General features: G+C 44.4%; 1 protein-coding gene across 12 annotated transcripts in view; it reads left to right on the top strand.

The window, feature by feature from the left end:
* stxbp4 (syntaxin binding protein 4) overlaps positions 1-25,646 on the top strand; it is a 103,408-nt gene extending 77,762 nt beyond the window's left edge. For 4 of the 12 annotated variants that reach the window (XM_069929884.1, XM_069929883.1, XM_069929885.1 and 1 more), the window contains 5 exons: positions 4,225-4,364; positions 9,491-9,610; positions 10,041-10,098; positions 10,803-10,868; positions 19,526-20,691. In XM_069929884.1, coding sequence (XP_069785985.1) covers positions 4,225-4,364; positions 9,491-9,610; positions 10,041-10,098; positions 10,803-10,868; positions 19,526-19,634 — 493 coding nt within the window. In that variant the 3' untranslated portion in view covers positions 19,635-20,691. Of the gene's footprint in view, positions 1-4,224; positions 4,365-9,490; positions 9,611-10,040; positions 10,099-10,802; positions 10,869-19,525; positions 20,692-22,639 lie in introns of those variants that run through there. The other 8 variants (XM_069929891.1, XM_069929894.1, XM_069929886.1 and 5 more) reach the window with 7 other exon arrangements.
* The last annotated feature ends 1,235 nt before the right edge of the window (positions 25,647-26,881 follow it).

Genomic DNA, 26,881 nt, shown 5'->3' with positions numbered 1-26,881 from the left:
CCAGCTCCCCTGAATCCTACATTCTTCAAGCTTTCAAATATTTGTCTGTTTCCACCTTAAGTGCATATATCTTGTGGGACAGAGAATTCCAGGGATTCACCACCAACTCCAGATTCAAGGATAGCTTCTTTCCTGCTGTTATCAGACTCTTATACGAGCCCCTCACTGGTAAAAGATGATACCCTTTCTCCATTTTGAAATTCTTTTCTCCATGCCCTGCACCACCTATTCTAACACTACTCCCCATATTGTTGCTTATTTATTTGTTACTATTGCACCATGAGCTGAGTTTGCTGGATAGCACATGGAATGACATTTTGTTTACTATGACTCGATGTGGGTAACAAGAAATAATGCAATTCTGTTCACTCTCAGAGAGAAGACATTTCTGCAGGCCTCAGTTTAAAATGTCTGGTCCCATATTTCGTAGTCATGTTCCCTTGTTGGTGACTCTCCCCTTGGAGAAAGCAGCCCTGTGAAGCTCCCTTCAGGTCAGTGTGTTCTAGTAAGATCACACCACTCTCCGTCGCCCACAACTTCCTTCAAACCCTGATCCCACTCCTTTTTAAACACCATGCACCCTCACTCCTGATGGAGAAATTTGGACACTGCTCACATGCTGTGTAGAAACGTTCTTTCTCATCACCTTTGATAGGGTCGTCGAGAGAGCTTTTGGTACAGTTTGGCCTTCATAAATCAAACCATTGAATATCGCAGTTGGGATGCTATGGTAAAGATATCAGTAAAAACATGAGCAAGAGTCGGCCATCTGGCCCATTGAGCCTGCTCCTCCATTTAATGTGATCATAGCTGATCTGACGGTAGACTCATCTCCACCTACCAGCCTTTTCCTCATATCCCTTATTATGTAAAAATCTATAAAACCTTCTCTTAAATATAATTACTGAGGTAGCCTCCACTGTTTCAAGAGGCAGTGAACTCCACAGATTAACCACCCTCTGGGAAAAGCAGTTCCTCGGCCTCTCTGTCCTAAATCTACTACCCTGAACCTTGAGGCTGTCCCTTAGTTCTGGTCTCTCCCACCAATGCAAATAACTTACCTTCCTCGATCGAAGAGTGCAGAGGAGATTTACTAGGATGTTACTGGAACTTGAGGAACTGAGTTAAACAGGTTAAAACCTAATTCCCTGGATAAGGGGAGATTTGATAGAGGTCTACAAAATTATGATGGGTATAGATAGAGTAAATACAAGTAGGCTTTTTCCACTGATGTTGGATTAGATAAAAACTAGAGAACCTGGGTTAAGGGTGAAAGGGGAAAAGTTTAAAGGAAAGATTAGGGGGAACTTCTCCACAGAGAGTTGTGTGAGTGTAGAGTGAACTGCTGGCTATAATGGAGGTGAGTGTGGGCTCAATTTAAGAAGAATTTTAAGAGATACATGGTCAGGAAGGGTATGGAGGGATCTGGTCTGGGTGCAGGTCAGTGGGACCAGGCAGCATAATGATTCAACACAGAATCCGTAGTAGGCCCAAAAGTCCTGTTTCTGTGCTGTAGTGTTCTATGGTGGTTCTTCTGCCAATCAGCTTCGTTTCCAGTCCCCTCAGCTAATGGAAACAATTTATCTCTATCTGTTTTATCTATATCTATAATGGGATTAAATGTCTCATCAATCATACCCTTGTACGACTATCTCACCCCTGATCTCTCCACATGTCTGACGACTCTCCACATGTCTGACGACCCTCACTCCTGCTGTCATTGTGGTAAATTCCTCTACACTCTCTCTAAAGTCTTTTCACCCTGAAATGTGGAGCGAGGAGCAATGTGGAGTGAGGTCGAGCAGCAGCCTCACAGCGGAAGAGACCCAGGTTCAATCCTGACATCTGGCGCTGACTGTGTGGAGTTTGCATGCATGGGTTTCCTCTGGGTCCCACAGGCATGTAGATTGTTCAGTTATTTAGCCATAGTGTGTCAGGAAGTGGTAGAATCTGTAGGAGTTGTTGGATATGCAGAGAGAATAAGAAATGAGATTAATGTAGCATGGTAAATGAGTGGTTGATGTCAGCACAGGCTCTGGGCTGAAGCACCTTTTTCCAGGCTGTATCGTTCCATGACGTGGTTCCATAGAACATGGAATACAGCACAGAAACAGGCCCTTCACCCTATGTGTTTGTGCTGAACATGATGCCAAACTAAACTAAATCTCTGCAGTTTGCACCTGATCTATAATCCCTTAATTCCCTGCATATTCACGTCAATCTAGAAGCCCCTTCAATAGCACTTTTGTATCTACTTTTACCACTACTCCATGCATCCACCACTCTTGTAAAAAAAACCGTGCTCCACACATCTCTTTTTTTTAAACTTTATTTAAAGATTTTATCACATGAATAAAACAGAAAAAATTACATTTAAAGAAAAATGAAAAATAAAGTAATTATTACAACACAACATTAATGACCTAACTTAGATTAGTCTAACTCCCCCCCACCATATATACGGCCACTAAAAAAAAAATTATATATATTTTAAAAAAACCACCCCTTCCCCCTCCCAAATAAAGAGTGAAGAATTAATAAAGTTAATAATATATATAAAAAAACTCACAGACAAACAAAAAGAAAAATAACAAGTAAAAATACTAATAAAAAAAAGTTATCAAATCTAAAATATCACACATAAAACATATTTAAGTCAAACTTAATTACATGTACTTAACAAATGGAGTCCACTTCAGCTAAAAGACATCCTATCTTAAATTGAAAAGAATATCTTTTCCATAATTAAACAAGACTTCATCTCTAAATACCACCTATCTAAGATTAGTATATTTCTATCTTTCCAAATAAGCGCTATACATTTCTTGGCCACCACTAAGGCTAAATAAATACAAGAAATCTAATAATCAATTAAGCCTAAACATATAAAAATATATCAGGATCTAATACAACATAGATATTATATAAACTATTAAAAATAGATTGAATACCTTTCCAAAACTGTTGCAATCAATCACAAATCCAAACAGTATGTGTAAAAAAACAAGTTGATTATTATATAATGACTTAATTACTCTTGAATACTTGTCCAATAAAGGCTCCAAAACCACATTTAAATCTCCCCCAATCACCACATTAGAATTTACTTGTCCAAATAATAAAGACATATCCACAACAAAAGCTGTATCCTCAGCATTTGGAGCATAAACATCAAGCAAAGTCCGAGCCTCGTTAAAGATTGTACAATTCAATTTTAATAATCTTCCACCATCTTTCTCTTCATTCTGTAACTGAAATAGTAGATTCTTGTACATCAGCTCCACACATCTCTAACCTTAAACACATGGGCAATACACAAGTGTGCTGGAGAAACTAAGCAGGTCACACAGCATTCATGGGGAGTGGATGCCACATGACCTGCTGACCTTCTCCAGCACACTTGTGTATTGCACTCAACCCTGGCATTTGCAGACTTTCTTGTTTAACCTTAGATACATTTCCTCTAGTATGTTATGTTTTAACCCAACAAGAAAGATTCTGACTATCATCCTATCAGTGCCTCTCATAATAAACTTAAACCAGATCTCCCTTCCGCCTCCGATGCTCCAGAGAAAACAGCCCAAGTTTGTCCAACCTTTTCCAATAACTCATGCCCTCTAAACCTGGTAAATCTCTTCTGTACACTCTCTAATGAGGAGGCCAGAATCACACACAATCCTCTAGTTTTTTTTTAACTTTACAATTTTATAATAAAATTATGAGAGGTATGGACAGAGTAAACGAAGGTCGGCTTTTTCCACTGAGGGAGGGTGAGATACAAACCAGAGGACATGGTTTAGGTTGAAAAGGGAAAAATTTAGGGGGAACTTCTTCACACAGAATGGTGGGTGTATGGAATGAGCTGCCAGCTGAAGTGGTGAATGTGGCTCAATTTTAACCCTTAAGAAGAATTTGGACAGATGGGATGGGAGAGGTGTGCAGGGCTATGGACTGGGTGCAGGTCAGTGGGACAAAGCAGAAAAATAGTTTGGCCCAGACTAGAAGGGCCAAACGCCTGTTTCTGCACTGCATTGTTCTATGTTTTATCTCAGATTTTTGTTCCCAACTTCAGCACGCCTTGAATTTTGATTGAATATTCATTGAATTATTTTGTGCTCTCCCCTAGAGTCCAAACAGACCTCTGTTTTTTGGGTGGTTGTAAGAGATAAGTTGAAGCACAGAGATTAACGTTGGGTCCCCTTCTTGTTTCCTCTGTGTGGGCAGCGCAAGAAGATTGTCAGGCCCAGCCTTGCCTCAAAACATGCTTGCTCGACTTGGCCACAGTGGTCCCAGAACGCTGACTTCGCTTTCCATAGATGCTCAGGAGCTGGCAAAATCTGTTCGCTCCGTTATCGAGGCAGAACGTAAGTACCCCTTCTGAAACGGCAGTGATTGCACTACTCCTGTTCCATGTTAAAGTGCTGGATTCAGATGGCACTAATTAGAGCAGGCCGTGGCTACATAGAACATGTTCATGAATATTTTATTACTTATTCTGCCTATATTATAGAGAGAAAGCTTACACTCATTATGAAGGGAAAGACTGGGTCATTTGAAAAGCAGAGATTGAGGGCTGACTCAGCAAAAGCCTCCAAAATGATCTGTTTTAAAAGAGTTGGTGCAGAAAGAGTGCTTATACAGTAAAAGTCCTAAAATCTAGACTGCTTGGCGATTAGGTCGGTTCGAATTTTCCGGATTCTTGGGCAGTACTTTTAAAATTCCTATTTAAGGAAAATAAAGAAGAGGTGATCAGGTAAATATTGATAGTTTATTAATGAAACATTTTTTATATAAAATACAAAGTACAAACAAACAAATATTAATTTGTTCATTTCCGTGACTTCTGTGCATCTGTGGTATGCATGCAAACAAAAACCTGCTAAATTTTAAAAGATTTTGAGAAGTCCAGCTTCTTAAGTGGTCCAGATTTCTGGCATCTGGATTTCTGGACTTTTTCTGTATTCATAGCAAGGGGTACAACAGGAAAGTTTGCATTCGCTGGGGTCGAGAGCAATGCTCAAACATGCTGGAGAAACTCAGCAGGTCACGCAGGATCCACAGGAAGGGAAGGGTAACCAATGTTTTGGGCCTGAACTCTGTCAAGAGAGACTCATCCCTCCCCGGCCACATGTTCCTCGCCCTCCTCCTGTCAGGTTGGAGATCCTGGTCCCACTACAGGAAGGATGTGGGGGCTTTGGAAAGGGTACAGACGTTTACAGATGTTGCCTGGGATGTTATGGGTGGAGGTTGGACAAAAGGGTTTTCTCTGAAATGTCAGAGACTGAGAGGAGAACATAGAACACCACAGCACAATACAGGCCCTTTAACCCTCGATGTTGCGCTGAACCATATATTCCTAAAAAAATACTAAGCCCTCCCTACCCTGTAACCCTCTATTTTCTTCCATCCATGTGCCTCTCTAAGTGCCACTTCAGTGCCTTGAATGTTCAGTCTTCACCACCACCCATGGTAATGCATTCCAGGCATCCATGGTAATGCATTCCAGGCACCCATGGTAATGCATTCCAGGCACCCATGGTCATGCATCTATGTTTTTTAAAAAACACCCCTGAAGTCTCCCTTAAACTTCCTTCCCTTCACTTTGTTCACATGTACTCTGGTGTTTGCTATTCCTGCCTTGGGGAAAAGGTGCTGGCTGTCCACTCTCTATGCCTCTCAGAATCTTGTAGACCTCTATGAAGAACTCTCTCATCCTTCTTTGTTCTTGAGAGAAAAGTCCAAGCTCTGCTAACCATGCCTTATCTCGACTTATTTTCCAATCCGGGCAATATCCTGGTAAATCTCTGCACCCTCTCCATAGCTTCCACATCTTTCCTATAATGAGATGACCAGAACTGAACACAATCCTCCAAGTGTGGTCTCACCAGAGATTTGTAGAGTTGCAACATGATCAAATTGTATAAAATCATGGGAGGATTCAATCAGGTGGACAGTCACAATCTTTTCCCCGGGGCAAAAGCATCACACATTTGAGGACATGCATTTAAGATGTAGACGCAGAAATTTAGGGGCGATGTACAGGGCAAATATTTTGCACAGAGAGTGGTGGGAGTCAGGGATAGTGGAGGAAGCAGATGTAATAGCATCATTCAAAAGGTGTCTAGATGGGAGTGAACAAGGTCTTCGTACAGCGACAAGAGTCAGTGCTGCTGAAGGACTGAATGGTCAAAAGTCTATTGTCATGTGCATAATGTACAGATGCAGTAAAATTCTTTCTTGCTGCAGGCACATAGGAATGTAAAAGCAGGGGGGGCACAGTTAACATAGCAGTTAGCGCAGCGCTGTTACAGCACCAGCGATTGGAACTGGGGTTTGAATCCCGTGCTTGTCTGCAAGGAGTTTGTATGTCCTCCCTATGTCTGCGTTGGTTTTCCCTGGGGTCTCTGATTTCCTCCTACCCTTCAAAGCGTACAGGGGGTTGAAGGTCAATTGGGTGTAATTGGATGGCACAGATTCGTAGGCTGAAATGGCCTGTTATCATGCTGTATGTCTAAATTTAAACATTTAAAATACATTGACAAAAAACAAATACAGATGAAAAATCTAAAAGGATAGAGAAATATTCCTAGATGCTGTTAGTGCAGTGGAAGTGCTATTACAATGGTGAAACTAGATCATTTACTGGATGCAGAGTAGTATATGGTTAGGGTCAGGGTAGTGCCGAGAGCCTAATCGCTATTGGAAAAAACTGTTCTTGAACCCAGAAGTGCTGGACTTGAGGCTTCTGCTGGAAGGTAGTGAGAAGGGATTGAGGCCAGCAGGATGATGAGGCAATGCCTCGCCTAGACATCTGCAAGGGATGGGAGGTCAGAACCTGTGATGGACCTGGTAGGTTTGCCACTTTCTGGAGCCTTCATACCTTGGAAAACTATTACTGTGATGTTATTATCAGGTGGATTTTGCTTTAATTAAAATCAAACCTGTTGTATTCAACCTCTGGGGTTTGGTTTGTGTAATTATTCTTTCCCATTTAAAAATCTATTTGCCTACATGGATGTGATGACCTACTAGTTTCTGACAGAGCTGTAATATGATTCTCGACAGGAAATAGAGCAATAGATCACAATCCAGGGCTGAAGCCTTCGTGGGATTATTCCCTGATGACTCTCAACACCACTTATTGATCTTGGCTGCTGGAACATTTGGTCAGAGAGTCCCACTGGACAGCAACGGACCTAACTAATCTGTGCTGAACAACATGCCCCCTTGCTTTAGTCCCACGTCTGCATTAGGCCCAAACCCTTCCAATCCCATCCCATCTGTTATCCAAATGTTTCTTAGAGGAAGCTGACATCACTGTGTCTGGCAGCTTGTTCCATGTACTCACTACCCTCTGAGTGAAGAAATGTCCCCTCACTTCGACATCCTACCTCCCCATCACATCCTTTCTACATCCTACCCCTCCACCCATAATGGCCATTCTACATCCTACCTTCCCCTATCACATCCCTTTTACATCCTACCCCTCCTCCCCATCACGGCCCTTCTACGTCCTATTTCCTCCCAACCCCCCCCCCCCGTCACCCTAACCCTAACCCTAACCCTCTACATCCTACCCCTCCCTCCATCACGGCCCCTCTACATCCTACGTCACCCCATCATGGCCATTCTGCATCCTACCCCTCACTATCATGGCCATTCTGCTTCCTACCCCATCACTCCATCATGGCCCTTCTACATCCTACCCCCTCCCTCTTTCTTAGCCCTTCTGCGTCCTACCTTCCATCCCCCCTTACCTTGTAGTTATGTCTTCATCTTTGATTCTCCTGTTCTAGAAAAAAAATCACTATTCACAAAACCATCCCTAATCATACTCAGTATGATTTTATAATCCTCACTAACATCCCCCTCAACCTCCTACACTCTAAGGAAAATCAGTCCAGTTTTGTAAGTCTCTCACAATAACTCAATTTCCTAAATCCTGGCCACAAATTTGTAAACCTCTTTTGTACCCTTTGCGAATTTATAATATGCTTCCTATAGTCAGGTGACCAAAACTGCGCACTATATTCCAAGTGTGGCCTCGCCAACGTTCCCGAGTTTGAGGTAGATCCTTTGCCTACCCTCCAGCTTACTGCCAACCTTGAACTTGCTCAGATCCAGAGCCTTTGCAGCCCCTGGGCAGGAGAGTTCTGAAGATTTACAACTTCTGAGTGGAGTTTCTCATCTCACCCCTGCTCCTCTCAGCAACTAACCAGTCCACTCCTTTCAGAGTCCTTGGCTTACTGCCCACCTTTCACATCCCTGTCAGAGGACCCCCCTCCCCCCCACCCCCCGGATGCTGGGGGACTGTGCATCAATGAAACAAACCCATCCTGTGGTTTCCTTGCCTTTACCGATCTGTTATCCCAAGCCAAACCTGAGGATGTGGTACATGGTTAATGTCAGGATCCTTAACAGTGTGGAGGAGATCTTGGTGTCCAGATTCCATAGGTCCCTTGAGGTTGCCGCGCAAGTTGATAGGGTGCTAAAAAAGGCGGATGGCATGTTGGCTTTCCTTAGTCTGGGGATTAAGTTGAACTGCTGTGAGATAATGTTGCAGCTCTATAAAACTCTGATGAGACCACACTTGGAGAATTGCCTTCAGTGCTGGTTGCCTCATTACAGGGAGGTAGATAATTTGGAGAGGGTGCAGAGGAGATTTACCAAGTTGTTGCCTGGATTGAAGAGCATAACTTGTGAGGCAAGATTGACAAAGCTGGTGCTTTTCTCTTTGGAGTGATGTAGGATGTATGGGTGGCTCAGTTAACATAGTAGTTAGTTCAAGACCAACACCAGGGACCGGGGTTTGAATCTGACGTCGTCTGTAAGGGGTTTGAGCGTTCTCTCCATGGCTGCAGGTGTTTCCTCTCGGTGTTCTAGTTTCATCCCATCCTTCAAAACGAACGGGGTTGTAAGTTAATTATGATATTTGGGGGGCATGGGCTCATGGGTTGGAATAGCCCAGTTACTATGCTGTATGTCTAAATTTAAAATATAAAAAAAAATTAAATTTAATATGTGACGTAATAGACTAGAGGTACATAAGATTGAGAGTCTTAGATAGGGTGGACAGCCATTCGCAGGGTGACAATAGCAAATGTTAGAGGACATCTGTGAGTGGAGGAAAATTTAGGGGGGATGTCAGGAAGAATGGTGGGTGCCTGGAATGGATTGCAGAGGGTGGTGGTGGAAGCTGATACAGTAGGGACATTCATATGATTCTTGGACAGGCACATGGATGGACAAAAAGTAGAGGGTTATGGGTTTAAGATAGCGGGAAGAGTTAGATTGACTTGGAGTAGATTTACATAGGTCAGCACAACGTCGTAGGCCTAAAGGCCAGTACTGTGCTGGAATGTTCTATCAAGTTGCAACACCTTTCATTGCCTATCAAGTTGCCCATATTTCCATTGTCCATGTCCAATCCCCTTCAGGACATCCCAAAGTACCTTATGGCTAATGAAACACTTTTGAAATGTATTTGCAGGTGAGTGGAAGGAACCCAGCAGCCAATGTCTGCACAGCAAGATCCCACAAACTGCCACAGTGTTAGCAGCCAGGTCCAGTGGCCAGAGCAGCAGGGGTAACAACTGTGCCTTGTCAAAGTGTGGGTGGCACTCTTTGCAGCAACTAAGGAGGCAGGGACCTCGGTATCCCACCGCTGCCCCTCGGTATCTCACCAGTCTCTCTCTATATCCCACTAATGTCTCTGTATTTCCACAATGCTCTTCAATAAGCAACCAATATCACTCCCAATATCACACCAATGTCTCTCTCTTTATCTCACCACTCCTTCTCTACGTCCCATAATGTCTCTCCCTATACCTCACCATTGCCCCGTGATATTCCACCGATGTCTCAATATTCCTACCAATGTCCCTCTTCCATCAGATCTGCCCTCCCATGAGATGGACAAGTGTGCACGAGTTGGTAGGGATCTGGGAAAAGTTTTGTGTGGAGTCCATGAAATTCTTTTGTCAGGGATGCGAGTCCTATCTCTGAGCTCATGACAACTGTATCCTCTGCTTTCCCTTCAGGTCTACCTTATGGATGGGAAGAAGCTTACACAGCAGATGGCATCAAGTATTTTATAAAGTAAGTGTTTGAAGGAAGTTGTGTGAACTGTTCGGTTCTGTAAAGGCAATGTTGTGCTGACCTAACGAGTCTGATTTCCTTCAGTGCTCTGGATCTCTGCGGTTTTTATTTAAGGACGGAGAAAGGTTATAACAAGGGCAAGCCATCTATTAATATCAAAACAAGCAGTAGCTTTCACATGTATACAAAAAGGAAGAGGGTACTGAGTTGTGGATCCCCTGGTGTGTGAGACTGGAGACTTTGTGATAGGAAGCAGACACAAGAATCCCTATCACAAGCAGCAAAGTATTGGAAAAATGAAGGGAACTGAAGTCTTATTCCATACATTATAGAGAAAGTGGTTATCGAGATGTTTATCCTTGTCAAACTCCTCGAGGGAGGTGTGTCAGATGGGAATAATTTTCAAGTGTGTATTTAATTGAGTAATATTTCTCAAAGGAACAATTTCTGATCAACATTCAGCATTAAAAGCCACAAAGAAAAGCTTTGATAAGAATTTTTTTAAAAATACAGATTCTAAAAATCTGAAATATAAACATGGTAAAAACCCCCCCAGTACCCGGCACCTATGACAGTTGGTGCTTGCCGGATGACTGAATTTGCTGGTTACTTGAGATTACGTGATGAATGAACTGACTGCTAGGGAGCACCAATTTTGAACTTCTGTAATTTTTGCCTATTTATTTATCGCGATTTTTCTGCAGAACTTGTTGGAAACATTCAACCAGTCAATCAGCATGTGTGGGAAAGGAAGCCGTGAATAAGGACAGGTAATGGGAGAATTGGTCCAATGGGTACAATTGGTAAAGGAAAGAGATGTAGAGATATGGAAATGGTCTCCGGAACTTGGGGCATTGGCAGCTGAGAGCACAGGGAAAGGATCAGATGGGGGATGATCAAGCGACCAGAAATAAAGAAAAGTAACCTCAGGACAATGGGAGGTTGCAATCATGGGGAGGGAAGAGGCTGATCAGATAGATGAATGAGAGAGAGGAACCATCTGTGAGTGACAAAGGAAATTGAGGCAAAGAGGATTGGAACTTTTTCAGAAAGTTTTTAGATGTGGCAAGTTGTTTGCAATGGTAAGGGAGTCTCGGGCAAGAGGGCGCAACTTCAGGATAAAAGGGGATCAATTTAAAACAGAGGCAGAAAAATTTCTTTAGTCAGAGGATCGTGAGTCTGTGGAACTTATTGCCACAGGTGGCTCTGTAAATGAGATCGTTGTGTGTTTTTAAGGCAGATGTTGACAGGTGTTTGATTCATCAGGGCATCAAGGGTTACGGAGAGAAAGCCCGGGAGTAGGGCTGAATGGATGAATGGATCAACTCATGATTAGAATGGCGGAGCAGACTCAATGGGTTGATGGGCCTATTTTTGCTCCTATATCAGGTGAGAAAGGCCTAAGAACCCAACAAGGAGGCAGAAAATAAATTATGAAATAAACAGGCAAGTACCAGCAAGACAGAGGTAGCTTCTTCTAAGTGTGGGACCTTGGAGAGGGAGCATTGGGAATTAATGCTGGGAAACAAGGAAATGCTAGTTAATTTGAGCCGATACTTTGCATCAGTCATCACATTAGATAGCATGGCAACTATTCTCAGGATTAGAGATGGGCTAGTTTCAAATAGGAGGGAAGAACCTCAAACAATCCCTATCATGAGTGACAAAGAATGGGGAAAAACTAATGGGGATCAAAGAGATAAAAAGTCATTAAGATCTGATGACCAGCGTCCAGTGTGTACAGTGGAACCAAAGGTGGGACCTCTTCATAACTCACTGAGTTCTGGGAGGCACCAGTGGTTTAGAAGCTGCCCAATGACATCCACTTGTTGCTGAAGAAAGAAGAAGAACTAGAAGCCAGTTAGCCTGTTGTGAGGCTGATACTGGGGTCCTTCATCAAGGAAGGAATAGAGTTATTTAGAGAAGATTTGGAATTACAGGCAACCAACTCCACATGAAAGGAAGATCACAATTGACAGGTAATCAAGGATTCGATCGGTAGGAAATAAACAGAGTCAGTGTGCGTGGCGCACTCCGAAAGCCTGATGCTCAAGAGCTCACGCGATTTTGTGAGTGTGTGCCAGTGTGGATTGAAGATTGGTATCACACAGTTGATGGAACAACCCCAAGAACTAACCGCAATGTTTATGATCTATATTAGAGACTTGGAGGCTGAGTATTGTCAGTGACACAAAATTAGATGGAGGGTGTTGCTCAGTGACGATATTTGGACTCTGCCATGGTATATACATGGGTTCACGAGTGGAAAGAATCATGGCAAATGATTTTAACCTAGAAAGTTGTGAAATTGTGAACTTTCATCGGAGGAATCGAAACACAAGCATCTTAAATGGAAAGATGGAGCAAAGGGATGAGCTCAGAGGATCAAGTTGTTGATTTTCATTGTGAGGGCAGAGGGTAAAATTAAATTTTATAATTAAAATTTGACATGCAGCGTGGTAACAGGTCCGGCAGCCCATGAACCCATGCTGCCAAATTATGCCCAATTAACCTACAGCTCCCATACGTTTTGAAGGGTGGGAGGAAACTGGAGCACCCAGGGGAAACCCACGCGGACCTGGGAAGAACCTACAAACCGGGAGAACGCAAGGGTGAACAAGCCTGGTGTGAGTTGGGAAATGGTCAGAAGAGTTTGGGATTTTGCGCTTCCAGAGAATATAAATTGGAGAACCAACAAGGAGCACATTATTGCTAACATATTTAGTTAGTTAACATGTATGTGCTGACATGTGAACCTTGAGGAAGGGCTCAGGCCCAAAATGTTATCTCCTATGGATACTGTGAGACATACCAAGTTCCTCCAGCATTTGTGTTTTTACTATAATCACAGCATCTACAGACTTTCATGCTTCATGGCGTATGTCGCCTTTTCAGATCAAAACGAGCAACCTGCAGGACTAAGAACAGTTATGTAGGTGTTACGTAAGGCTTTGTATGTAACGCCCTTGACGTTAACAAAAATTGCAGGTGTTTCATTCAGGCAGTGAGCCAACTAAGAGAGTGGTATAGAGGGCAGATTTACACTTGGTCAGAGAGGGGTTTTGTTTTCTGAAGCAGGAGAGAGGTTCGGAGAGGGAAGCAAAACTGGAGACTGGAATTATTCAATGGAGTCAGCAAGTTTATTGAAAAATGAATGCCATTGGAGCAAGGACCCCAAAGGTTGGTGTATCTGGGGGTCCTGACAGTCAACAAGCAAACCTTCAACCATCTTGTTGGAGATGGGCATTGCTTGCCAGTCCATGGTGCAGAATGGTGTCCAGGTGTTACTGGATACAGAAGGTGTGAGAAGGTCTGAGCATTCCCCACACCTGATCTGCTGGAGAGAAATGTACTCTTAACCATCTCCTAAAGAAATTTTTCACATACAAGCAAGACAAATCACCACATCTTGATATTTCCCTTAGCAGAAAGCGAGAGAGACAACTGTGGATTTTCTGGCAGCACTTTTAAATTAAAATTTTTTAATATTTATTTTTTTTAAATAAACATACAGCATAGTTACAGGCCCTTTCAGCCCACGATCCCATGCTGCCCAATTACACCCGATTAACCTATAACCCCTGGTACATTTTGGACAGTGGGAGGAAACCGGACCCCCCCCTCCCCCCGTGGAAAACCCACAGGGAAAATGTACAGACAGCACAGGATTCAAACCCATGTCCCATTCGTTGGCTCTGTAACAGCATTTTGCTCACCCTCTACGCTAATCATGTCACCTAAAAGTACCAAGAAGTTTCTATATTTGCCATATAACAATTACAGGCCAGTTCGACCCTTCTAGTCCATGCCAAACACCTGCTCCCACCTATTGTCATTGACCCACACCCAGCCCATAACCCTCCACATCTCTCTCGTCCATATCAAGATAGAACCAGAAGCAGTGATGATAATGAGACACATTCAACAAAAGATGTCAAGACAAATAATCTCAGGCTGTTAGCTGAAATTCTCAAAGCAAGAGAAAGGGAAGAGAGAGAATGAAAGGAGGGAGAGAAAGAGTGACTGATGGAAAGAAAGGGGACCAGCAGCGATGATGCAGCAGTCTGCACGAAACACAGAGCGGAGCATCAAAGCGGCGCTCAATGCTGAGGAAATTGTTAAAATAAATGATCAGGAATTGAAGGATGGAAAAGTACAGACAGCTGTGTGCTGACACACAGATGACCTTCAGGGAAACAGTGATAGATAGAGTGACAGGAAGGCCATTTGGCCCATCATGTGAAAGCTCTCCAGTTCATTTCTCTCTTCCCACACCTTCTACTAAAGTTTTTTTCACCCCCTCAATGATTTGAACTTTAATTCTCCTTTGAAAGTTGCTGTGGAATCCACATAGTATCCCAGGCGTGAGTTCCAGACCTTGGAAAAATTGGCTGCATGGAAAAATTATTGCGTCATTTACTCTAAATCTATCCTGTAAGTACTGTCTCCGTGTTTACCATCAGGGCTTTAAAAGTAATTATTTATTACAATTTATGCAGAATTTAATACTTAAGGACCCAGAAAAAGTTCTCAATTAAACTTGAAATGTCAATGGTGTTGTCAGTGCACATGCAGAGGGCAGTTGTCAGTAATTTTATCTAGCTGTTGACTGAAGTTCTCCCTTCCCTCTCCAACATTCCTCACCCCTCATTAAAGGAATTAAACTGAGATACGAATACAGGAGGAGCCATCTGGATAGCATGTGGCTTGCAGACATTTCATCAGGTTATCGCTGGGTTCCAACGCTTGTTTCAGCACTGATGCCAAGATCCTCCTGACCTGGTGTCCGGACCTAGGTCACTCTTGCCTGCTGGACACTGTGTCTTTTTTTTACCGAAACTTTATTTATTAATTTTAACATATGAAGAAAGTAAGTAATTCACGTACAGAAAAAATACAAAATAAAGTAATACAAGTACAAAGTAACATAGTTAATACAATACCAATCTCGGCATCTCCCCCTAACAACTAAAAACTAAGACTAAAAAAAAACTACTTTTAACCCCTAAACCTCCCCCCCTCCCCACCCCCACGATGAAGAGTGAAGAATTAATACTATCTGGACACTGTGTCTGTTGTCAGCTTGGTATGGTGAGGCAGAGGGCTCAGTGGATGCTTGCGGTGACTGAAAAGGCGTGTCCACATCAAGTCCTTCCCGCTTACACGGCCATGGAAGCAGGCAGAAGCCTCCGACTGCGACCCCACCTTGAATGTAGGTTCATTGCAAGTCGAGAAAGGCATTGCAAATCCCCTCAACTCCCAAGAATTCATCGCTTTGAATTTCCCACACAGACATATTCGTTCTTAGCTGCAGGGCAAGACCAAGCATAAACCTCAGGACCAGCACATCGTATTTCTCCTGGACAGCCTTAAACCCAATGCCCTGAACATTAATTTTTCTAACCCTCCCCACCTCTAACAAGTTCCACGGTTTCCATCACTTCTTTAAGAGCATATGAAATAAGAGCAGGAGTAGGCCATTCAACCCATCGAGTCTGTTCAAACATTCAATGAAATCATGACTGATCTGATGATAGGCTCATCTCCACCTACTTGCCTTTTCTCCACATCCCCCCAATTCCCCTACCATCCAATCAACTCAAGTATGTTATAAAAGCACAAAGCTGGAGAAACTCAGCTGGTCAAACAGTGTACTTTATTTAGCAAAGATAAAGATACATAACCAAAGTTTCGAGTTGAGCCCTTCATCAATTGTGCTCAATTCAATCCTGAGTGAAAGACGGAAGTGCAGGTGCTGTGATTGTAGTAAACACACTGAAATGCTGGAGAAACTCAGCCAGTCTTTTCAGCGTCTATATGAGACAAAGATATTTTGCTGATGTCTCAGGCCTAAATCCTTCTTCAAGGAATAAGCAGAATGTGTCAGAAGCAGGAGTCTCAGAATTCAGACAGTGCTGCCTGAGGGAGGAATAAAGACTGGTGCCCATGATATCGCAGGTTGAGTTAACAACCCTGTGGAGTTTTTTTCTTGACCTGAGCGTTGGCACCTCCTTACCAGACAGTGATGCAACCAGACAGAATGCTCTCCACGGGACACCTGGAGATGTTTTCATTGACGTACCAAATCTCCTCAAACACCTCACAAAGTATAACGCTGGCGAGCCTTCTTCATGATTACATTGTCATGGAGGCTCCAGGACAGATCCTCAAAGGTGTTGACACCAAGGAATTTGAAGTTCCTGACCTTCACCACTGCTGAGTCCTCGATAAGGACTGGTTCACATTCTGACTGAGATGAGTTGGGGGGAATCTTGAGCGCCTGGGGTATGAGGTTCACACAGGGCCATCATAGAGAGAGAGAGAGAGGCAGGATGGCCAGCAATGAGTGGATCCAGGTAAGGAGGGGTTGATAGATTCATGGAGCCAGGTAGGTGAGAGAAGGTGATGAGAGGAACCAGACGGTAAGGGTTGGTGAGGACTGGTGGGGGATGGGGTGGTTAAGAGGATGAGCAGAGGAAACCAGGTGGGAAAAGGGAAAGAAACTGGTTAACAGTGGGATGAGGCTGGTTGGAAAGAAGTGTGTGAGAAGAGCCAAAGGAGGCTGTAGAAGTGGGCATACTTTAAATGTCCAAAAGGCATTTGGAGAAATAGAAGGGTGCATGCCAAATACAAGCAGATAGGACTAGCCCAGAGTTGCAACTTGGACCGAAAGGCCTGTTCAGTTCTGTATGGCTCCAGGTACTATATCAATGTAAGTTTCTAGATGATGTAGCATTTCATGATAAAGTGGGAAACAATGTAAGACTTTTATCCGGAATTCAAGCAACCGGCAGCCTCAACCAACCAGCTAAAGGAAAATCGTGAAAAATAAATGGGTAAAAGAATACAGAAGTTTAAAATTAGTGCTCCTTGCCAATTACGCAGCACAGTCTCAAGCCACTAGGATATTCACTTATCCAGGATCTATCAATTCCCATAAGTGCCTGATACCAGGGGTTTTTGCTGTCCAATCCTGTGTGTGGTTAGTTTATGATATGGTGGAAGGGATGGGGGCTGCTGGATTCAATCATGTCTGCCTCAACAACCTCTCCACCCCCACCCCCGTCCCTGAACACCCACAGCCAAGCCCAGTGTCCCAAATCAGTCTCCAGCACAAAGGTATTTCAAAAGCATTAGTGGTTCCTTCCTTTGATGGAAAAGACCACATCTGGAGTACTGCGTGCAGTTCTGGTCTCCTTACTTGAGAAAGGATGTATGGTTTTGGAGGCAGTCCAGAGGAGGTTCATAGCTTGATTCCAGAGATGAAGAGGTTGGCATATCTGGGACTGTACTCGTTACAATTTAGAAATGAGAGGGGATTTTCGAGAAACATATAAAATTATGAAAGGCATAGATAAGATTGAGGTGGGTAAATTGTTCCCATTGGTGGGGGGAGATTAGAATGAGGAGACATAGCCTCAAGATTCAGGGTAGTAGATTGAGGATGGAGATGAGGAGGAACTGTCTTTCCCAGAGCGTGGTGAATCGGTGTTATTCGTTGCCCATTGAAGCAGTGGAGGCTATATCAGTAATATATTTAAGAAAAGTTTGGGTTAGATTTCTGTGGAATTAAAGGATGTGAGGAAAAGGCAGGTAGGTGGAGATGAGCCGATCATCAGATCAGCCGTGATCTCATTGAATGGCGGAGCAGGCTCGACGGGCCGGATAGCCAACTCCTGCTTATATTTCTTGTGTTCTTAAAAAGGATCCAGAAGAAGCAGAACTGGACTATTTTGAAGGATGCACAAAGGCTGCATTTATGTTTATTTTGAGCACTGCATTATTCATGAATTTCCTGTTTTGAAGTGCAAGATTATCATGGAATGCCCCACAGGGCAAGTTGTGGTTTTGAATTTGCAGCGTTTGTCTGTAGGGCAGGATAGAGCCGCAAAGCCTGGGATGGAAATGTAACTTTTGTTAATTCATATTGTGGGATTTCGTATTTATTGCCATCTCTGATTACCTCTGGAGAGGTTGAGGACAGCTTCCCTCATTGATCCGCTGTGTCCCTCCTGGAGAAGAGGATTCCTCCAGTTCTTTTGGGGAAGGGGGGGGGTTGTTTTCCAGGATGTGGACCCAGTGACGATGGAGGAACGGTGATATATTTCCAAGTCAGGAGGGGAGGGGAACCTGCAGGTGGTGGTGTTACAAGAGCTTGGTGAGACAGCTCAGAGGTTTGGCAAATAACTGCAGGCCATTTTGTAGCTGGCGAACATGCATCCACACACACGTACCCACGAGCACACCCACACCCTTTTGTTGGGACCACATACCTGTCTTCATAAACATATCAGCAATGGGGAGGTTAGTTTACACAAGTTCCTTAAAGTCCACATATCAGAAGATCTCCCCTGGAGCCAGCTACATCGACAATTGTGAAGAAGGGATCTCTACTTTCTAAATCTAAGGGCATTTTGCCTGTGGTCTACTATAGTTACTATATCAAGAGTCCACAAGTTCACTGTGCCTGCTTTGGTATCTCAAATGCTCAGGAAGGCAGAAGGTTGCAAAAAGTAGCAAACACAGCCTGGTCCATCACAGGCTCTGGCCTCCCGTCTGTTGCATACATCTATGTGAGGTACTGCCTGAAGGAGGTAGCCATCATCACAAAGGCCCCCTCACCCTGGCAAAAATGGAACCAGATAGCGGTGGAGGTTACCTAAAATGTTCATGCCATTGGGCATAAAGATGTCCAGGAGGAATACGATGCTTCTCACGTTCATGTTTGGCCTCATCCCGACAATAGATGAGGGCCAAGGACAGACATGCCTGTGAGGGAATAGTTAGGGAGTTGAATTAGTTGGCTGCAGCAAGCTCCAGTTTAGACCCACACGCAGAATAGGTACTCTTCTCGCCTCTATCTGGTTCCACTGTTTCCATCTCCTTTCTCTTTTAGACATACAGCGCGGTAACATGCCCTTCCAGCCCATGAGCCCATGCTGCTCAAATACACCTAATTGGCCTACAAACCCTGTACACCTTTGGAGGGCGGGAAGAAACCAGAGCAACTGGAGGTGCAGACACAAGGAGAATGTACAAATTCCTTATTTGAACCCAGGTCGCTGGTGCTGTGATAGCTTTGCGCTAACCATGCCGTTCTATTCTCATGTTTCTCTCTAACCTGTTCACCTCCAATGCTCTCCCCTCTCCGTCTCTCCATTTTACACTCTCACCTTTGCACCCCTCCCCCATACATGATATATCACCTCTTCCTACTTCAGTCTTTGTAAAGGGTCCTAATCTGAGACGTTGACTGACATCTCTTCCCCCATCGATACTGCCCAATCCACTGTGTCCCTCCAGCAGCTCGGCGTTTGCTCAAGGTTCCAGCGTTAGTAGCCGCAGTGCTTCTCAGTTGCCTCGGTGACTGTTTTCGTGAGAACGAATCGCACTTAAGAGTTTCTGAAGCTGATCCTCCATTTTTCAGCCACGTAACCCAGACAACTTCATGGATCCACCCAGTCACCAGCGCACTGGCCTGCACCGAGAGGACCAGCGAAGTTCATCCTAGGAACTTTCCAGAATTCAAGAGTTGACAGTCACGGGTCTTCCAACAGCAAGGATGCCAAGAGCAAAAGTAAATTTGTTTTCTCAGAAGCATTGTCCCACAGATCTTACCAGCAGTAAGAGGAGATCTTAAGATATTGAAATAAGCCTGGTGGAAGTTTTCAATCTGTTACGAGCAATAGAGAATTTGGATAACTGAGAATCGGATTCTGTGAGTAGAATTCAGGCCTTTCCTGTCTGGCCACAGCTCTGTATCACACAAGGTAAGGAGATGGGAATTCCAGGTTGTGAACTCAGATCCATCAATGACATCACAAAAAAAATACCCATTTTTATCATTTCACTGACAATGCAATTAGAACCTGTGCTATGTAACTACCATAGAGGTTTGAAAGTTAATGTTTATGTACATAGGTCAGTTTGTCCCATGTTTATGTGTGTGAGATATCAGACAGTAAAGAGGGAGCTTTGTCCTCTGTTCAAACCAGACCCTGGGAATCTGTGATGGGATAGAGTAGAGGGAGCTTCACTCTGTGTCTGACCCTGGGAATGTGTGATGGGATGGTATAGAGGGAGATCTCTCTGTGTCTGACCCTGGGAATGTGTGATGGGATGGTATAGAGGGAGATCTCTCTCTGTGTCTGATCCCCTGGGAGTGTGTGATGGGACAGTGAGGAGATGGCTTCACTCTGTGTCTGACCCTAGGAATATGTGTAGGGACACTGTAGAGGGAGCTTCAATTTTTGTCTAACCCGAGAAGTGTGTGATGAGATGGTGTTTGGGGTCCTTCACTCTAGGTCTGAGCCATGCTGTATCTGGGATGCTTAACTCTAACAAAGGGAGAAATATATTCCTTTCTTCCCCACCAGATTGCTTTGTCCAAATAAAAAGCTGTCATTCTCTTTGCAGAGAGAGAGAGGACATTTTTTCCCTAAGCATAATATCTCTCATCTACTGCATTACCCTGGGTGGCACACATGGGAGTGCGCTGCCTTTTGGAAAACAGTGACTGAGATGTTTGCTCACAGATTAATGTCTTAGTGGGAGCTTGCTCTGAATAAATATCATTCTATCCTCACAATCCAATCCTGTACAAGAAGTACTTCATTAGCTCAACATTCTGAGATCACCAAGGCTGCTATAGAAATGCAGGTCCTTTGTGCAGTCAGCATTGGATGTTGTTGCAGAGACCACCTGGGTGTCTGCACTGATAATTCCACTCCTCAGCCAGTAGCCCAGTGAGGGAAATGAAAAATACGTATTGGTGTAACGGCAGCGCTGCATCTGGAGTGGACCCGCAGAGTGCAGAGACACAGCTCTGTCCAGTCTGACTGCTGTGTGCTCTGTTAAGGTTTTAAACGTCCTGGTTGATATTAAAATCTCATGACCATGGGGTCTGGGCCCAAGATGGCAGTGCCTAACATTGGCAGCAGCCATGAGGGGTTGCAGACTCCAGGGAGCAAAGGACTGGTTCAGGACACCAGAAAACAGGGAGACCTCCCCTATCGAGAAGGAGAAGCAAGAGGGGGGGGTGGGGGGGGTGGCTTGGGAGGAAGGGGGGGGAGAAAAAGTCACTGTATATGTGTGAAAAAGAAATAGTGTATATCATGGCTAATGTGATTTATGGTGTGAAAAATTTAAAAAAAAGAGGAGAAGCAGAGGAAATGGCACACGGAATGGTGACCATGATGGCAGACCAGTGAGGGGCTTTGAGGCCGAAGAATACACAGGATACAGGCTGCTGGCAGCTGCGGTCGAGGGACTTGTACCGGAATACAGACTGCTGGAGACTGGCTGAAGGGGTACTGGGATGTAAGAAGGTGCCAAGGGTGCTGGAGGCTTCCTAATTGTCTCAGAGGTTTGCATCTGGAGCTCAGGTTGCTAATGGTTTGGACTGAAGGCTGAGTGGCTGTTGAGGCTGCCAGAGCACTGGAGGAAAATCCATGGACACTCAGTGACTAAGGGGGGGGTGGGGAGGAGCATCTTTTGCTTCTCTTTCTCTGACTGTAAGGGCGCTGGGCAATTTCTACTGATGGTGAATCTTTGTTCGTCTTATGATAGACTAAAGGAAATTTCGTGCAATAATTCATTTTCTGTTTTATTACATAACAATAAAATAACCACGAAAATTGGTGTGTACTTTCCTCATTTGCCTCTGGCAGAGGACTGAACTCGGCCTCCTCTGTGGGTATGCAAGGACAGATGAGGGCTCAGCTTCACCACCTCTGGAGAGAATGCATCTAGATGACAGGAAAGGAATCGCATGCCTGTGACCTTGACCTGCTATTCTACCAGGAGATGGAGTATCAGCCAGAAACATACACCCATGACCAGCTGGACTTCCTACCTCCATCAACTCCCTCTATAACTCACACTGCCTTGGAAAAGCAGCCAACATTTTTAAAGCCCCAGCCTCGCTCTCTTTACTCTCCCCCCACCCCATCACCCAATCGGGAAGAAGATTCACCAGATTCAGGGTCAGTTTCTTTCCTGCTGTTATCAGACTCCTGAATGAACCCATACCAACTTGTATCTCTAATTCGACATTTGTATTCCATGTCTTGCTTGCTGTACTATGAATGGGATCTCCAGTTCGATTAGCCACAAAACAAACTTACTCACTGCACCTTGTTATGTGATAGTAGATTTAAACACAAAGCCCTGAGACCAATATTAGCCTCTCCAGCCCACCCACCTCAATGTTGGGATCCTCATCCTTCATCAGCACTAGTCCTGACAAAGGGATTCAGCCTGAAACATTGACTGTCCACTGCCTCCCACAGATGCTGCCTGACCTGCTGAGTTCCTCCATCTCTCTGTGTTACTCCATTACAGAGGGGTTGTCGAAATGAAGGGAGATTTGGAATGTACAATCAGTTAAATCTTAAATCCATTTTAAATCTATCTCTGCAGCTAATCCAGCTACAGAGTTTAATCTATGCATCTGTTCATATCTTGTTTAAATGATGCCATTGATATGGTTTGAACCCCCAGACAGAGAACATTCTTTCTCTTGTGTTTTTATGGCAAAAAGGTACCATGCTAATCCTTGGATTTGGAACTAAAGTCATTGTTAATCAAGGAACAAACAAGCCCAAAGAATCTCAATTGAGGCAGTAGGATTTTCTTTGGCTTGGCTTCGCGGACGAAGATTTATGGAGGGGTAATGTCCACGTCAGCTGCAGGCTCGTTTGTGGCTGACAAGTCCGATGCGGGACAGGCAGACTTTACTTGCATGAATATATGAACCTTAAAGCATTTTACTTTATTTTCAGTTACATTCTTTGAAAACATTTAACTGTCGATGCCTCTGCAGGTTCCTCTTCCCTCCACAGAGCCGCTCGAAAGACAAACAATAGTATCATAGATAATTAACCCCCCTCCCCCAAGTTTACAGATAAACCCTCTGACTGGGGAATCTCTTATTAAGCAGGGATAAGGAGACACTTTAAGAGAGTCACCCCAACTGCGAGTGGCATCACCCAGCTCTCCATCCTGGGTGACGCCATTGCTGTTTCACACAACTTTATTCAAACAGCTGCTACGAGCAAAGCACGACCAAGGGCAGTCCACTGGCTGGACATTTGCTGTCATCTTCACCAAAGGTTTGTATTACTTCAGAGAATGTTTAGTTTTATAATTTGAACCACTTATTTTTTACCTATTTTATTTTTTTAATTTTCCTTGATTAGTTTTGCCGGTTGCTTGAATTCCAGATACCAGGGGTTTTACTGTATTTCCAATATCTGCAGGATTTTGATTTCTACTCAGGGATCTATGTTGAGCAATCGGTGAGAACCATGTCCCCGGGTGGAAGAAGTCTACCCCTGGTCTGGGTATGCTCACACACACACACACACACACACACACACACACACACACACACACACACACACACACACACACACACACACACACACACACACACACACACATGCCCGCCACACACACAAGCCGCATACACTCACATGCCGCTCAGAATCACATTATCTTTTCTCGTGTTGTCACCTGCGTTTATTGTCACTCCTGCAGTAATCTCTCCCCTTCTCTCTCTCCCTGAAGCACACAGCCTCATTCTGTCTCAAGTGTTTTTGTCTCCTGCTGCCTCAATTTTGTTGCTGATCGTTTTGCATTGGAAGAGCATAAGCTCTTGTTTCTCCCTCTGCACTCTTTCCAACTCAGCCGGTATGGTAGAACCATTCAGAACAAGAAGGCCTCCAGGTATAATCCCTTGCCTTGCTGTCAAGTGGAGATTCATTTGAGCATAGACATGTCCAATTATGGTCAGTGAAGCACTGGTGCCAACAATGTCAGTTTGCACAGACCTGCAATAACTTTCCAGGAATAGAGGCTGGTGCTGAAACACATGGGATGTTAAGGGGAGGCTGATACCTGGTGCTTGATCTTAGCTTGAGTGGTGTCACAACAACAAACTTGCACTCAAGGAACTGATTGTGGACTATGGGAGGGAGAAACCAGGAGAATGTGAACCAGTCCTCAATGAGGGGCCAGCAGTGAAAAGGATAAAAGACTTCAAATTCCTGGGTGTCAACATCTCTGAAGATCCATCCTGGGATCTCCATGTTGACGTAATCATGAAGAAGGCTTACCAGTGGCTATACTTCGTTAGGACTTTGAGAAGATTTGGTATGTCACAGGCACCAGTCTTCACTTTATAGAGGCGGTGTCTCAAGAAAGCAGCCTCTATCCTCACCACCCAGGCCATACCCTCTTCACTCTGCTACCATCAGGAAGGAGGTAGCGGAGCCTTAAGACAAACTCTCAATGGTGCAGAAGCAGCTTCTTCCCCTCTGCCATTAGATTTCTGATTGGAGAGAGCCACAATCACTACCTCACTTCCTCTTTTGCATTAATTTTTTAATGTAATATATAGCAATTTTTACATTATGACGCTGCTACAAAACAATGAATTTTATGGCACCTGTTCATGACAATAAATTTTGATTCTGAAAAGCAGAGAAAGGTTTTTGGACTGAGCTCAGGCAGCAGGTTTTCCCAGGAGGGAGTAGTGGCTATAGCCGGGAGAGGGGAGAAGTCCGCCAGCAGGACTGGAGTTACTGAATGGGAAGTAACCGTGTACAGGAAGGGGCCAGGTCTGGGGAGGATTGGAAAAGGATGAGGGTTGGTTGTTCAGGAGCCAGCATGGTTTGGGGCACTCTCAATCGATGGTAGAGTATGGGACAGCTTCCACTTCCTGGGGGGTGAAAATCCGAGGTACGCAAGATCAGGGCATCAGAGAGGAGGTGGAGGTTTCATTTGACAGGGACTGGTCAAGGTGGAGGTGACAGTTCAATTTTTTTTTAATTTAGGCATACAGCACGGTAACAGGCCCTTTTGGCCCATGAGCTGGTTATATCCATTTGACCTACACCCCCTGTACATTTTGAAGGGTGGGTGAAACCGGAGCCCCCGCGGTAAACCCATGCAGACATGGGGAGAACATAAAACTCCTTACAGACAGCACCAAATGTAAACCCCAGTTGCTAGCACTGTAACAGATTGCACTGACAGTTGTCATGGATATGGAAGCCTTGGTGATTATGGTGGTTTGTCATGGAGATTGAATGTAGTGGAGAACGACAGTTGTCAAAGAGATGGTGGTTGTGGTGGATATGGTGGTTGTCATGGAGATGGTATTTGTCATAGAGATAGCAATCCTGGTGGAATCAATGGTTGTCATGGAGACAGTGGTTTCATCCAAGATAGTGGTTGTCATGGAGAGAGCGGCCTTGGTGGTTTGTCATGGAGACAAGTTGTGATGGTGATGGGCATAGAGATTGGTCGTGATGGAAAGGACGGTGGTCAAGGATGGAAATGGTGGTTGTCATGGAGATGAGAGCCTTGGTGGACTCAATGGTTGTCACAGAGATAGTTGTCACAGTCCATATCAGCCATTCTCAACCATTTCTTTTTGGCTATGGCCCTTTTGGGGGTCTTCTCTTCCCTGGGAAGTAGTCATTTAGTTGATTTCTTTCAAACTTCTCTTTTTCCGACTACATAAAAAATGTTTTATAATTTCAGTCCGTTGCCCACTTTAAATGTGTTGTGGGCCGCAGGAGGCCCCCGTTGAGTATGGCTGGTCTAGATGGTGTATAAGGAGACAGCAGTTGGTTGTGATCAAAATGGCAGTGAAGGTGGGATGACATGGACAGGGGGTTTAACACTGGGTCAGTCCCCCATCTGATCCCAGCTGGGTTACAACTGAGAGGGAACAGCTGGGAGCTAAATTATGGGAAGGGATGGAAAATCACTTACTGCTAAGCAAGCATTGTCCTCTGAATTCAGCTCAAGAGACAGCATGTTCAGAGAATTCTCGCTGGTGATGCTCCAAGCCAGGCTAATGGGAGAGACCATGAGGAAGCAGATGAAACCTTGGTTTCGCCTCTAATTGAGAGGATAGTGCAGTCGGAACCTCTGACTGATTGCACTCCAGGAACTCCTCTCCATCAGAGATCTCTTTGATGAGTGCCTCAGCGCTGCCCGCTGCAATAGCATGGATGTCCCAGCAGCCACCCATTTCAGTTCCCTGTTCCATTCCCTTGCTGACATGTCTGTTCATGGTCTCATCCACTGCCAGACTGAAACCACCTGCAAATTGGAGGAACAACACCTCATCTTCCAGCTGGACACCCTCCAACCGGATGGCATTAATATCGACTGCTCCGGTTTCCATTAGCTCCCCCCCCCCCACCATCTTCTTCCCCTTTTTCCATAGCTTTGTGTTTCTCTCTTTCTCTCTCCCCTTTAGACACGTTTTGGATGTTGGTCTGCACTCTTCCCCCCCCACCACCCCAATTCTTCTCCCTTAATCTCTCATTTTTAATTTAGATGCCTGTCTGCTTTTTGCTTGAAGAAGGCCTCAGGCCAGAAACATCAGTAATATCTTTATCTCTTATGGATCCGCAAAACCAGAAAAGTTTTTCCAACATTTCTACATGTCTTTACTACAGTCACAGCATCTACAGACTTTCATGTTTCACTACATCTATTCAGCTCCTGTACAGGACTCGCCAGCTCTTTTCCAGTGGAAAGATTTGGGTGTGGGGGAGGGGAGGGGAGTTGGCAGTGGGGGAGAGGATAGAAGGGAGTTCTGAGTGGCCTCTGCTGCAGAGATTTACCGTTAGAGCAGCCCAGGGGCTGAGAGATCTCCAAGAGGGAGGAGGAAGGAGACAAACAATCAGTTCACATAGAACCATAAGAGCAGTTGCCTGGAAACCCAAATAGTGCCTCAGAATTAGCAGCAGCATTCATCATA

This window comes from Narcine bancroftii, chromosome 3 (assembly GCF_036971445.1).
Source record: "Narcine bancroftii isolate sNarBan1 chromosome 3, sNarBan1.hap1, whole genome shotgun sequence".
NCBI classification, from domain to species: domain Eukaryota; kingdom Metazoa; phylum Chordata; class Chondrichthyes; order Torpediniformes; family Narcinidae; genus Narcine; species Narcine bancroftii.
The sequence above is the reverse complement of the archived record's forward strand: the minus strand, read 5'-3'. Positions and strand labels throughout refer to the sequence as shown.